Source organism: Egretta garzetta, unplaced genomic scaffold, assembly GCF_000687185.1.
Source record: "Egretta garzetta isolate BGI_Z169 unplaced genomic scaffold, ASM68718v1 scaffold693, whole genome shotgun sequence".
Lineage (NCBI taxonomy): Eukaryota > Metazoa > Chordata > Aves > Pelecaniformes > Ardeidae > Egretta > Egretta garzetta.
The window spans coordinates 98,651-109,703 of NW_009259178.1; the positions used below are offsets into that span (position 1 = coordinate 98,651).

Here is an 11,053-nt window from a genome sequence, read left to right on the forward strand (position 1 = left end):
CTATTGGACAAGTAAAGAAAATCAAGGGGAAACAGAACCAGGACTTTATGTACTTCAGAAAAGAAGGAAGCAACCTTCTCCATAGTTCTGATGGATGGAACAAGGGAAAAAACACCTTAAGCTTTGGTAGAGGCACAAGGAAAAGCTTTCTGCAGGAAGGCTGGTAAAACCTTGGGACAGATTGCCATGCAAGGAGTGTCTTCTCGGGTGCTGGTGGCTCTCAGAAGCCAGACAAGCACCAGCCATGAACAGTTTAGGTTCCTTGGAGGAGAAAATGTACTTCAGTGCTTTCCAGCCCCATTCCCTGCCAGTCCAGGTGCAGGGACACAAGCACAGACTTCTGCTTATTCGCAGAGCTGTGGAAGCAAATGTCTCCCTCAAAATTCTGTACTGAGGCTTTGGGATCCATCAGACAATTAACTCCAGGTTGCAGTCTGCTTTTAAGGAGCTTTAACATAGCTAGAACATGGCATAAAGATACAGAAGAGAGAAGAAAACAAGAAACCTGCCACACCAGGTCAGACTTGATTTCCATATTTCTGAGCTCTTATCAAGAAGAGCTCCTTCAGAGCTTAGATCATCATTAGCTTCAGCAGCAGATCAAGGGGAAGAGCAAATTCTGGGGCCCTGTAAGATTTCTGTAGCTGGAGCAAGACTAAGTTTTTCAGCTGAGGCTTTAACAGATTTAGGCAGACTCAACAGTACATTGCAGTCGTTCCTGTAGCTACTCACAGTGTGAAAGCGATGTTCTCGCTCTCATCCAGAGTGCCATAGAGAGACATCAGGAATGGCTGGTTTGTCTTGGTTGTATTAGTCTTTCCAAAGAAATGGATCTTGACCTGGTAATGAAAAACTGGAAGAACAAAAAAGAAAAGGCCATTAGGAAAAAACTCAACCTGCAAAGAGATTGCTTGTGACAAAACCACCCAAAAACTCACAGCAAATCCTAGAATGGAATAAGCCAACATCACTAAACTGAGGATTTTAGTTCCCTGAGGGTATCCAGGGAACTACTTTTGTGAGGAGGTAAAGATTAGAATTCAAGTGTATCAAAACCACCTTTGCAGTTCTTGCAACTGAATTCTGCATTTGACTGCTGCTATAATAACCCCAGAGTCTGCAGTATCGCCTTCGAGCCTGTTACAAATGTTTAAGGCTTGCCATCCTTGACTTGTTTGAAACAAGTGAGCTGTGCCCTCCTGATACAGGAGCCTTGTTGAAAAAAATTCAACCAACTGACACTGCAGATTAAGCACCAAATGCCAACAAAACACTGGTCTTGCAGCTGTTCTAACACTGCAGGAATGTGCCCCCCGATTGCTGGGCCATCAGACAATGCACACAATGAGCATACCATGTGGCACAGACAAAACGAGAGAAGAAAAAAAAATAAGGTAGTAAAATTCAACTCAGAAGCTACTTCCCTAGCTGAAAACTTTCCAGTTCTTTCTGGCAGCATCCTTCTCAGACCTACCACTGTGGCAATGGGAATTAAGGAGAGCTGTGATATTTTAACAAGGGCTAGCGCTCCTCTGGCAAAGGCACTAAAACATGGCACAAGTCTGATGGTTGCACATCTTTAAAGAGGTTGCTTATCAGGCTGAGCTCTGCCAATCATTTTCCCAGCAGTAGGACAAATTCATTTGGATGAGAAATACCGAAAAAGTTTGGAAGACTCAGTTATTCCAAGTCACCAGGCCACAGAGTAAATACTCTCAATTTTGGCACTTAGAAACTTGTTACAAAAATACCTTCCATTTTGTGTTCTACCCCCCCACCTTCACACCTTAGGTATGACACTTTTTCTGATACTGCACTTTAGCTCATGCATAACAGCAAACTGCAGGCAAGCTTCACCCCTGCTCACCACAGGTACCAAAGCAGCAATGTTGTCTGCAGCACACACCCACCCGGGCACACAGCTGAGCAAGAGTACCAGTCTTGCTCACCACTAGGCAAACAGAACCTACCTTTATAGGGCATCTGAGCACGTGTCTTCAAGTACATTTTGGTGTTTCTCTTTGTTCTCACTCTGTTGACCTTGTAACCCAAATTGTTGCAGCGGTTCTTCCGGCAGCTCAGGCAGAGACCCTTCTCAAAGGCCTCCTTTGTGTTGCATCGGTAGGCCATGCTGGGCTTTTCTTCATAGAGGAGGGAGTCAATGAAGAGGTGGATGGACCGTTCATGAGAGCATTTCACCAGCTGATCCACATCTTGAGAGAAAGAAAGCATGTTGTATGTACATATACACATGCACAGAATGGTAAAATTCCCTAAGTAATGCTGTCAACAGGCACAATCCACTATGCCAGAGCTGGGCTTTACAGGGCAACTTTTAAAAGCACTTAAAAGAACAAGCTCCTGTGCTTCTCAGAGATCTTTGCTGGCAGGAAACCTGCAGGCTATCGAAGACCTCCCTTTGGATGTTACACTGTTTGTTTCAGAGCAGCCTCACCTCCAAAGCCTTTTTCAGCAATCAGACGGAGTGCTTCTCCCAAGTTGCAGCCTGGCTGGAAACCTCCACCATTAGGGTAAATATCGATGTGTCCAACAGGCTTCTGGATCCCAATGCTGCGGTCTGGAGAGCCTCGAGTGTAGGTGTGCAGGACATCCACAAAGTCAGCATCATCCGGAGAGAGGCGGGTAAGGGCATCAGCATACTCAAAGGTAGGACCAGCTGGATCCAGCCCTTTATGGGGCAAACCACAAAGAAAAACTGAGATTATTGTCTACCAGACACATTGACAGAGGTAACAAATGCCAAACTCTGCTACCACACTGGGCTGGAGTATTGCACATGGTACTGTTGTCACTGCAGACATTACAGTGTGATCATTTAAGTAGCACTTGCGTATACAGGAGAATCAACTGCACTACCTTGAAATGTTGTCACTGCTTAAAAAATAAGGTGTATGTAAATATATGTAAAGAAGCCCAGATAACTTCCTCACAGCTGTAGCATTTCTAGTGGATGGAAGAAACAAGCCAGTAAATATTTTCTCAATGTGCTCCTCTCTTGTCAAGAAACAGAAGAATTGTAAAATATCTATTTGAAGTGTGGAAAATGTCTTGCTGCTAACTCCCTGCTAGGGAACAAGTGGGAAACATAAACGAGAGCTTCACTGTCTACATGCCTAAGGGGAAGGAGATTGTTATGGTGAACTGTCAAGCTGCAGCAACACTGACATCAAAACCACCCAGAACCATTCTGCCGGTGAACAAGTACTATCTCTTGAATCCAGACAACCACTTGAGAGATGGCTGAAGGCAGAGCTGAAGGGACATGTCTTTTCTGCAGCCCTCAGCTGGGACAGGCACCTGGGCTGCCCACCCCTGGTTAGCCTCACCCAGCTGCCTCCCCCCTGCTGCAGGGACTTCAGGGACCACAATCCATTGCTCCCTGTCCCCAAAGGTGATGCTGCTTTCCCAGGGAAAGGTTCAGCCTGGGCACGGAGGGCAACCATGGGGGCATAACAAGACGGCTACTGGTATTTAAGTGACTTGGCAGCCTCTGTGAAGCCAACAAAGCCACAGCTGACAGAAAGGAAGGTTAGAGGGACTAGTACTTTGGCCTTATGATTTTAACCCATCACCTCTCAGAAGTCAGCCCCTCCTGATGTGACTGCTGCCTATCCCACCCCTCAGCAGATCCTTGTGCATCTGGGATCACAGCCAGGCTCAGCTGAGAGGGCAGAGGGTGCCAGGAAGAAGGGAACTAGGCTCCCATTGGAATGCCGCTCCCAAGCTCTCAGCAGTGAAGACACCACAGATGAGCAATTTTCTTCGCCTCATTTGCTGATGTTGGCATTTCCTTTGTCACCAAGATCAGTGCTAGCAGCGCAGCTCCCCAGGTGCCGGGCTGTAAACCAGCCCCAGAGTGGCCATGCACTCTGCCTTGTCTAGCACACTTCTCTGCCTCCAAAGATCACACTAGTCAGACGTTTAAGCACGGTTAGGAACAGTTCCTGAAACTCTCCCAGTATTACTTCCAGCCTAAAATATTACATGACTCTGTTAGGATTAGGTTTTTTTTCTTAGTAACCCACAGTGGATCTCTCCTGATTATCTGTCCAACCTCCCTTTGAGCCTGTATAAGCTTCTTGCATCCACAGCATCCCATGGCAAAGAGCTCTGCAGGTACCACACCTACTGCAGAAGAACTACCTCCCATTCTTTTTGGATGGCTCCCACCAAGCTGCAAGGGATGATCACCTGGATGAAGACAACCACCTGAAGCTCTTGTGCCATAAGAGATATTGTGACCTTCTTCAAGCCACAGATTTGGCCAATCTCAATCACATCCCCCACAACTAGCCTCTTTTCACAGTCAATGAATCCCTGCCTACTCACTCATTTCTTGTGCAGAAGCAGACCAAAGTTTCTCACCTACCACCTTTGGTTGTTCTTTTCTTAAGCTTTTCCAGTTCTGCTACAGAAACATAAGCCCTGCTGATTCGATGAAGAATGAACACATAACCCAAGTACTGCCAACAAGCAACAAATATTCTGGCTATTTCCAGAGGAACATAGTATTTGAGCATGGAAGAGACAGGACTCCACTCTACAACCACAGGTTTTCTTACCGGTAATTCTGTTCACCTTCTTCTTGGTCAGGCTCCCAGCAATCCCAGCGGCATGAGCACCTAGACTGTACCCCAGCAAGTGGACATTGTTGAGAGGATAATTGAATTGCTCCTGCAGAAGAGACACATGTGTTTAAAGTTTGAGGTCAAATGGGAAAATATCAGAGGACAGAAGGCAAAGTGTTTTGCAAACACTGGGATTTCTCTTCATGCCATGAATAACAGAAGAAACACTGAATACAATTAATATAATTTTGTGCCATACTAGGTCGCTTGAGTTAGCTAACTTAAGGGAAAAATCTAAGCAGAGAGGAATGCAGAATGAAGGACAGAACACAGGGCTGTGTATTATACCAGAGGTTTTCAGCCACCCCGCTCCCCACCAGCTTCTGGATCTCCTAAGTATTTCACAAAGGCAGGGCAGACCTCTCTTTCCCAGGGGCTGGCTGCTGTATGTATTTCTTTCAGAAATACTGTGGACCCACAGGGCTCCACAAACCATAAGGTGAAGTTTCTGGTACACACTATAAAAGACCTCCTTGTGCAAGAGATAACTATTAAATTAAAGCTGGGATTTTACCAGTCCAGCAAAAGTACTGTCTGCAACAGCTTAACTCCATCTACCCAAGAGGAGATGATTAACACAGCTGCATCATTGCTGTTGTGCCTCCTAGGACATTATGTACAGTGCCAGACATGTGACTACATGCCTTACCTCCATCCAGTCAATAAACATAGCAACATCCTTTCCCACCAGCTTAGTGTATGCAGCAGACACTGGGTAGTGCTGCTGAGCTCGAATTAGCCAGTCCACCACAATGACGTTTGAATCGGGTTCCCTCTTGTACAGAGCATCCACCAGCTTCGGGACCCAACTTTCATACATTCCTGTCACCTGTGGAGATTTTTAATAAAAAAAGAGATATCTTAACATTATCTGTGGTGTATAGACACCTCAGCTGACATATGTAGTACAGTTTATCAAGAGCATGGTTAAAAGGTAGACTCCTCCCCTTTCTTCTTACCGTCCACCCATGGATCACTACAAAGGTTTTACTGGTATGGTTGAAGTTGCACCGTGCCAGGCTGTCCACCTGCCCAGGAACCAGGTAGCAGACATCCTCATCGGGCTCTGCAGGCGTCCGTAAGGAAAACTTGCTCTCAATTCCCTCGAAATTGGTCTCAGCTTCTGCTGTGCAAGAGCAGAAGAAGCATATAGCAGTGTTTTAGGAGGATTAGGACAAACAGTTCAGCAGTCACAGGTACAACGTTGGAGAGAAAAATCAGGAACAGTCAAGAATGAGACATGTGGTTTTTATTTCCTACAGCACTCCTTTTGCACCACAGCAGCCATGTAAAGAGGAAATCAAGGGGTGAAAATTGCTCTCCCTCCAAGGTCCTGCTAAAACAGTGAGAATCTGGCCAGCTGTCAGAGAGGCATGAATTCCTTTTAGGAGTCAGTATTTCCCCCATTACATTATTAATAGGAAAGCTGTGAATTACCACTGCAGTGCAGAAAACTGCATGGGACAGTCATAGCCACTACACGCAAGAAAGCAGCAAGTTCCTACCATACTGTTACATATTTTGGTGGTGCATCTTCCACATCACTTCATCAATAATCACCGCCTTAACAAGGCTCTTTATAGCACTCAGTAGCTGCAGCGCACTAAAAATAAGAGCTGCAACGTCACTGCTGTTTTACAAAATGCTAGTTTTAACTTTATACCAGCAGAGAAAAACAGCAGGCAAGATCAGACACACATTAAGGAAACTGAACCAGCAAAGCAGAAGCCTGTATTTTGAAGACAGTATTTTTTCAGATCATCTGATAAGCAACACTGCGGGGAAAAAAAAAAATCTTCCTCTGCCTGAAGCTAATTTGAGTCCAGGGGCTGAGGGGACGTGAAGATCATGTATTGGCGGTAACAAAGCATGTGATGGCCTGGAAAGATCACTTCTCAGAGAACTCTTTCCTGCTTCCAGCTTACCAAAACGTAAGGTTTCTTTTTGTCCCTGCCAAGGCAGAGAAGTGACTTTAGCCTTCATGCTCACTACTTCCTTTGTCTGGGAAGAAACTTATACGCCTCCCCTTTTTACATCTGATTCAACACTTAAGTACCTCTGTATCCAGCAGACCCTGTGATTAGCTGCGGACTTAAACTCCAATGCTTTTTGAAAACTGGGCCCTACTTTGGTAACTTGTGTTCAGCAAATACCGATTGCCTGTTTTCCAAGTGCTGCTGAACTCAGGCCAACTCTGTCCTGCTCAGTGTTGTGCTTCCTGGCATCACGACGACCAAGCTTTCACAAACTCCTAAACACACATTCATGAATGGTTCCAAGCCACCATAGGGAACACAAAGGGACATGGTGAGGACCTCATGCCAGGCATGCAAAACAGATTTCCACTCCCCTTCTTTTTCCCATTGCAGTAGAGATTTTTCTATGATAACTGGTAGATTTGTAGTTCTCCATAAAGTTGCCCTGCACCACTCAGGAGGCAATAAATAATGAACCATTAATTTTTTTTCCTAAAACTTAGTTTTTCTGGTCTTCTCATTCAAGCTACCATACTCAGCAGGGCACTGACTTACACTCAATCTTCAGCCCCTCAGGTAGGTGTATAAAGTCTGGGAGGTTCCTGCTGTGGTTGAAGGACCGCAGAAATCAGGGTCTAACCTCTTGCATGAAGTGTAAAACCAGCACACAGGCTGGCAACAAATCCTCATGTACAAGCCTCAGAGACTGCTGCCCTCTGCAATCAACAGCTTAACATTGCCCAACTTCTTTGGGACTTCTCACCTGCCAAAAACGAAGCACATGCAGGGAAGTAACAAGAACTGTTCCCTGAACAGAGGCAGTCTTCAGCTTTAGGTTTCGACCTTGACTATGCTAGGCTGGCTAGCTAATCCAGGATAATTACACTGAGGGCCCCCTTCCTGCCTCCTTCCCCTAAAGAAGGGATAAACTTTATGAAAAACATCTTTCTCCAAAGCACTAGAAGTATTCACATAATGGTGAATACAAGACTTTACCTCCTGAAAGCAAAATTTACCAAGCGAGCCAAATGCTGATCTTTCTCAGGAGCTGCCCCTTTCTTATGTTTTTGCACATTCAAAACTTAATTTTCTCACCAACTGAGAGTACAAAGCCCCTTTCTGAAACAAATCTTTAGACTTACACTATTTACTTTTTAGCCAGAAGAAGTCCCAAAGGCTGGCTGGTTAAATATCAACTACAACTTTTCACTCAGCAGTGAATCAGTAAAACCTTGAAGTGACCAAGAACAGCTTTCAACTGTAAGGCACACAATGCAAGGACTTTCAATTATGTCTACTCCTGCCCAGTACAGGAAAGCGAGTAAGAATAGTCCACCTGCTCACTAGTTCATAGTGCTTCCTTCCATACTTAGATACCGTTTCCCTTCTAAATTAAACCTATCTGATAATCATCCAAAATCTAAATTAAATTGATTTCCTGTCTTGTAGCGCGTTTTGAATTACAAACACATGCTAGAATCTGCATACAAGTTCAGATCTCATCTCTCTTGGAAATAAGCTTATAATTCTAAGTTGAGTTTATTACAAGTGCACTGTACTTAAAGGTGCCCTTTGAAAAGTGGCACCTGACCAGTGAAGATGCGCAAAGTGCTTCACAAATATTTGTGTGCTTCGGCCTAAAAATCCTTGGGTGGGATCTAAGGACATAGGAACACTGATAAGCAGCCACCACCCAGAAAGCAGCAGCTGCAAAGCAACAGCCATGAGTTAGGGAGATGGCAGAAGGCCACTGCTCATTTAGCTATGTTGTATGAGGAATTAGAAAAATCAGAAGAAACAATTGTTAGCATCTTTTATGCTCACAAAGAGGGTCACGTTGTCTAATGTCCAGATATGCTCAGTTCCCAGCAGCAAGATACCCTCTTGATGAGGGAAGTGTGTGTGGTGGGGGTTGGTTACAGACTTCTTAATGACATCCTCATTAAGAAGCTGTCCTCAAAAAGTCACCCAAGTTTGGCTTTGCAAATTCTGTATGGCTCGGAGCATAAGATCAGTTGTCTGGACCTCATGTTGTGCTGCACACGTGCTGCAGTACCACCCCACCTCCCACCTTCTGCAAATTAAATTTTAGAAATGCAGTACAGAGGAGGTACGTAGCAATGTGCACACACTCACCACACATACTGGCATCTACGTATACCATGCTTTAAAACTGCAGCAGAGAAGCCACAAGTGTATCACTTCAGAAAACTAGCATTTCCCACTTCTACTTTTGTACCTTATAATGTATCTTGGTCTATTTAAAAAAATTATTCAGAACCAAAGTCTGCTGTACATAGACTTTTGTCACAGACCTTTTCCTCAGAGATTTAAAGTGAGAAGTCTCCTTGAATCATGTCCTAACTGAGCTAGTCAAACAGTTGGGTCTCATTCTTACAGCCTTACGCAATCCTAAAGAAATGCAGAGGCAGTCAACGTACACACTCACTGCTGGTTAGTTAATGATGTGTTTTAACCCAGATTAATTAAACGAGGGAAAACCCAGAAACAGGGTGTTTCCAGCATGTTTCTGGTGGATAAGAGTTTGCCTGAATTTGCATCAGGTTTTACATAATGTAGATACAGAGATTAGCTATAAAGCAACTTATATGCGTCCATACTAAGACACCAAAGTAGTTTTTAGTGACAAGAAGGCAAGTCCAGTTCTAAACAAGGCCTGGAAGGGAAGCAGACTTGGAGGTAAAAACTGTGTAGACAAAACAAATCCATGCTTTTGCTAAAAATGACAGTTGCAAATGCAACCTCATTGTAGAAAATAAAGTTTTCTGTTACATGCTTACAGTTAGCAAGGTGACCTACAAAGGGATTACTTAGGGAACTGGCAAAAGGGAGTGGAGTTAAGAATCAAGCCACCAATTTCAGACCCAAGCTAGCTTTTCTAACAGCCTACAGGTTGCATTGCCAAACTCCATCATTTTATCGTGCTCTGCAAACTTTCTGATGCTTTTCTTACACCTCCACTTACATAATCTCAGTTCTCCAATTTTAAAAAGCTGTCCTGTACATCAAGGTACAGAGAAAATTATAGAACTCAGAAGACAGTGCAAAAAAAAAAAAAAAAAAGGCTTAGGAAGCAGGAAAAGTCAGTAGTTTCATTTTCCTGTTTAAACCTCAAGACACTTTGCAATTTGTGAAAATCCATTCAGTTAGGAACTCCTATCAATATTGAAAGCATCCCACTGGCTTTAAGCATTCTGCCACAGTACACATAGGAGTTTACACACTAATCAAGAGAATTCAGCTTCAAATTTCCTTCATGTGAAGCCCGAGGTGACCTGGCAACTGGTTTTGATGAAGAAAGCTGTTTATCACTGGTCAGCTGGGCGGAGAATGGGAGTTTTGAGGAAGTAACAAGCATCTGGAATATTAATCAAAAGTTAAACTGCCCACATGAGACACAGGATGCCAAATATGATAACAATGCAGCATTTGCCACAATCAGTGCACCTGAACCATGGTTTTAATGAGGGAATCTTTGATAAACAACAATTTCCCAGTGTTACGACACAGAAATGGAAATACTGTATAAAACTTGGATACTGTGGCGAAAGCTGCTTTTGATTGCCCCTGATGGCACAAGATCGGATTCAAAGCAAGAATACATTCCTTTGGCTGTGCCCTAGCACCCCATCCTCTTACTTTTGAATCCTTCCCTTCGGCTTCCTCGTACACAAAGGAAATACAAAAGCATCTGCAGTGAAAAAAGCAGCAGTTTCCATATTCCATGTTAGTATCACACAGTAGCTCTAAGAGCTACAGCCGTGCTTTCTTTTAAGGCTGTGGAGTTTTAAAGAGAGACATTATGTGTGGGAGATTAGCCTAAAACAGTAAGACCATGACAGGGCACTGCTAACACAAATTCGAGGAGTAGTGGTGTCCTAAAACTAGTCTTCGCTCATTAAAGCCCCAACCACGTTGTGATTAACCGAGAGAGCATTAGCGAGCATCTAGCAGTCAGCATTCGCACAATGTTCCACTTTCTCTAGCCCACAGGGTGCCTATGCAGGTGTAGCTAAGCAGAGTCATGTATGCTTATACAGGCACTGTGAGAGTGTCTTGTTTGCTTTTCCCCAACGGATTCTGCTGCACTAAAGGCATTAACTACAACCCAAACGCGTTATCGTGGCACTGATTAAACTCAGCCTTGCCTTAGACAATACAGACCGAGAACGGTAGGAAGTTGGGATGCAGGGCTCCCGTGGGATGGGCAAGTCCCACAGACAGCGGAGGGCCCTGGCCCTGCAGGAAGCCGAGGGACCTTACCGTGGTGCTACCGCTGTGGCAACCCACCTACAGCATGGAATTCGTGGAGGTCACCTAGCCCCAAGGGCAAAAAACCCCACATCCCAAACCTCCGCAGGTTGTGCCATCGGCCCGGCAGGTTGTGCCTGCGCTGCGGGCGGGGAA

At 44.6% G+C, this 11,053-nt stretch overlaps 1 protein-coding gene across 1 annotated transcript in view; it reads right to left on the reverse strand.

Annotated features, from left to right (window-relative positions):
* The window catches only part of LPL (lipoprotein lipase), an 11,189-nt gene extending 4,557 nt beyond the window's left edge, over window positions 1-6,632 (reverse strand). Inside the window, exons 1-7 of the mRNA XM_035891200.1 lie at window positions 6,575-6,632; window positions 5,609-5,775; window positions 5,299-5,478; window positions 4,584-4,695; window positions 2,456-2,689; window positions 1,971-2,213; window positions 733-853 (exon numbers count right to left, since the gene is read on the reverse strand). Of these exons, the coding sequence (XP_035747093.1) occupies window positions 733-853; window positions 1,971-2,213; window positions 2,456-2,689; window positions 4,584-4,695; window positions 5,299-5,478; window positions 5,609-5,775; window positions 6,575-6,632 (1,115 nt within the window). The remainder of the gene's footprint in view (window positions 1-732; window positions 854-1,970; window positions 2,214-2,455; window positions 2,690-4,583; window positions 4,696-5,298; window positions 5,479-5,608; window positions 5,776-6,574) is intronic.
* Between the last annotated feature and the right edge of the window lie 4,421 nt (window positions 6,633-11,053).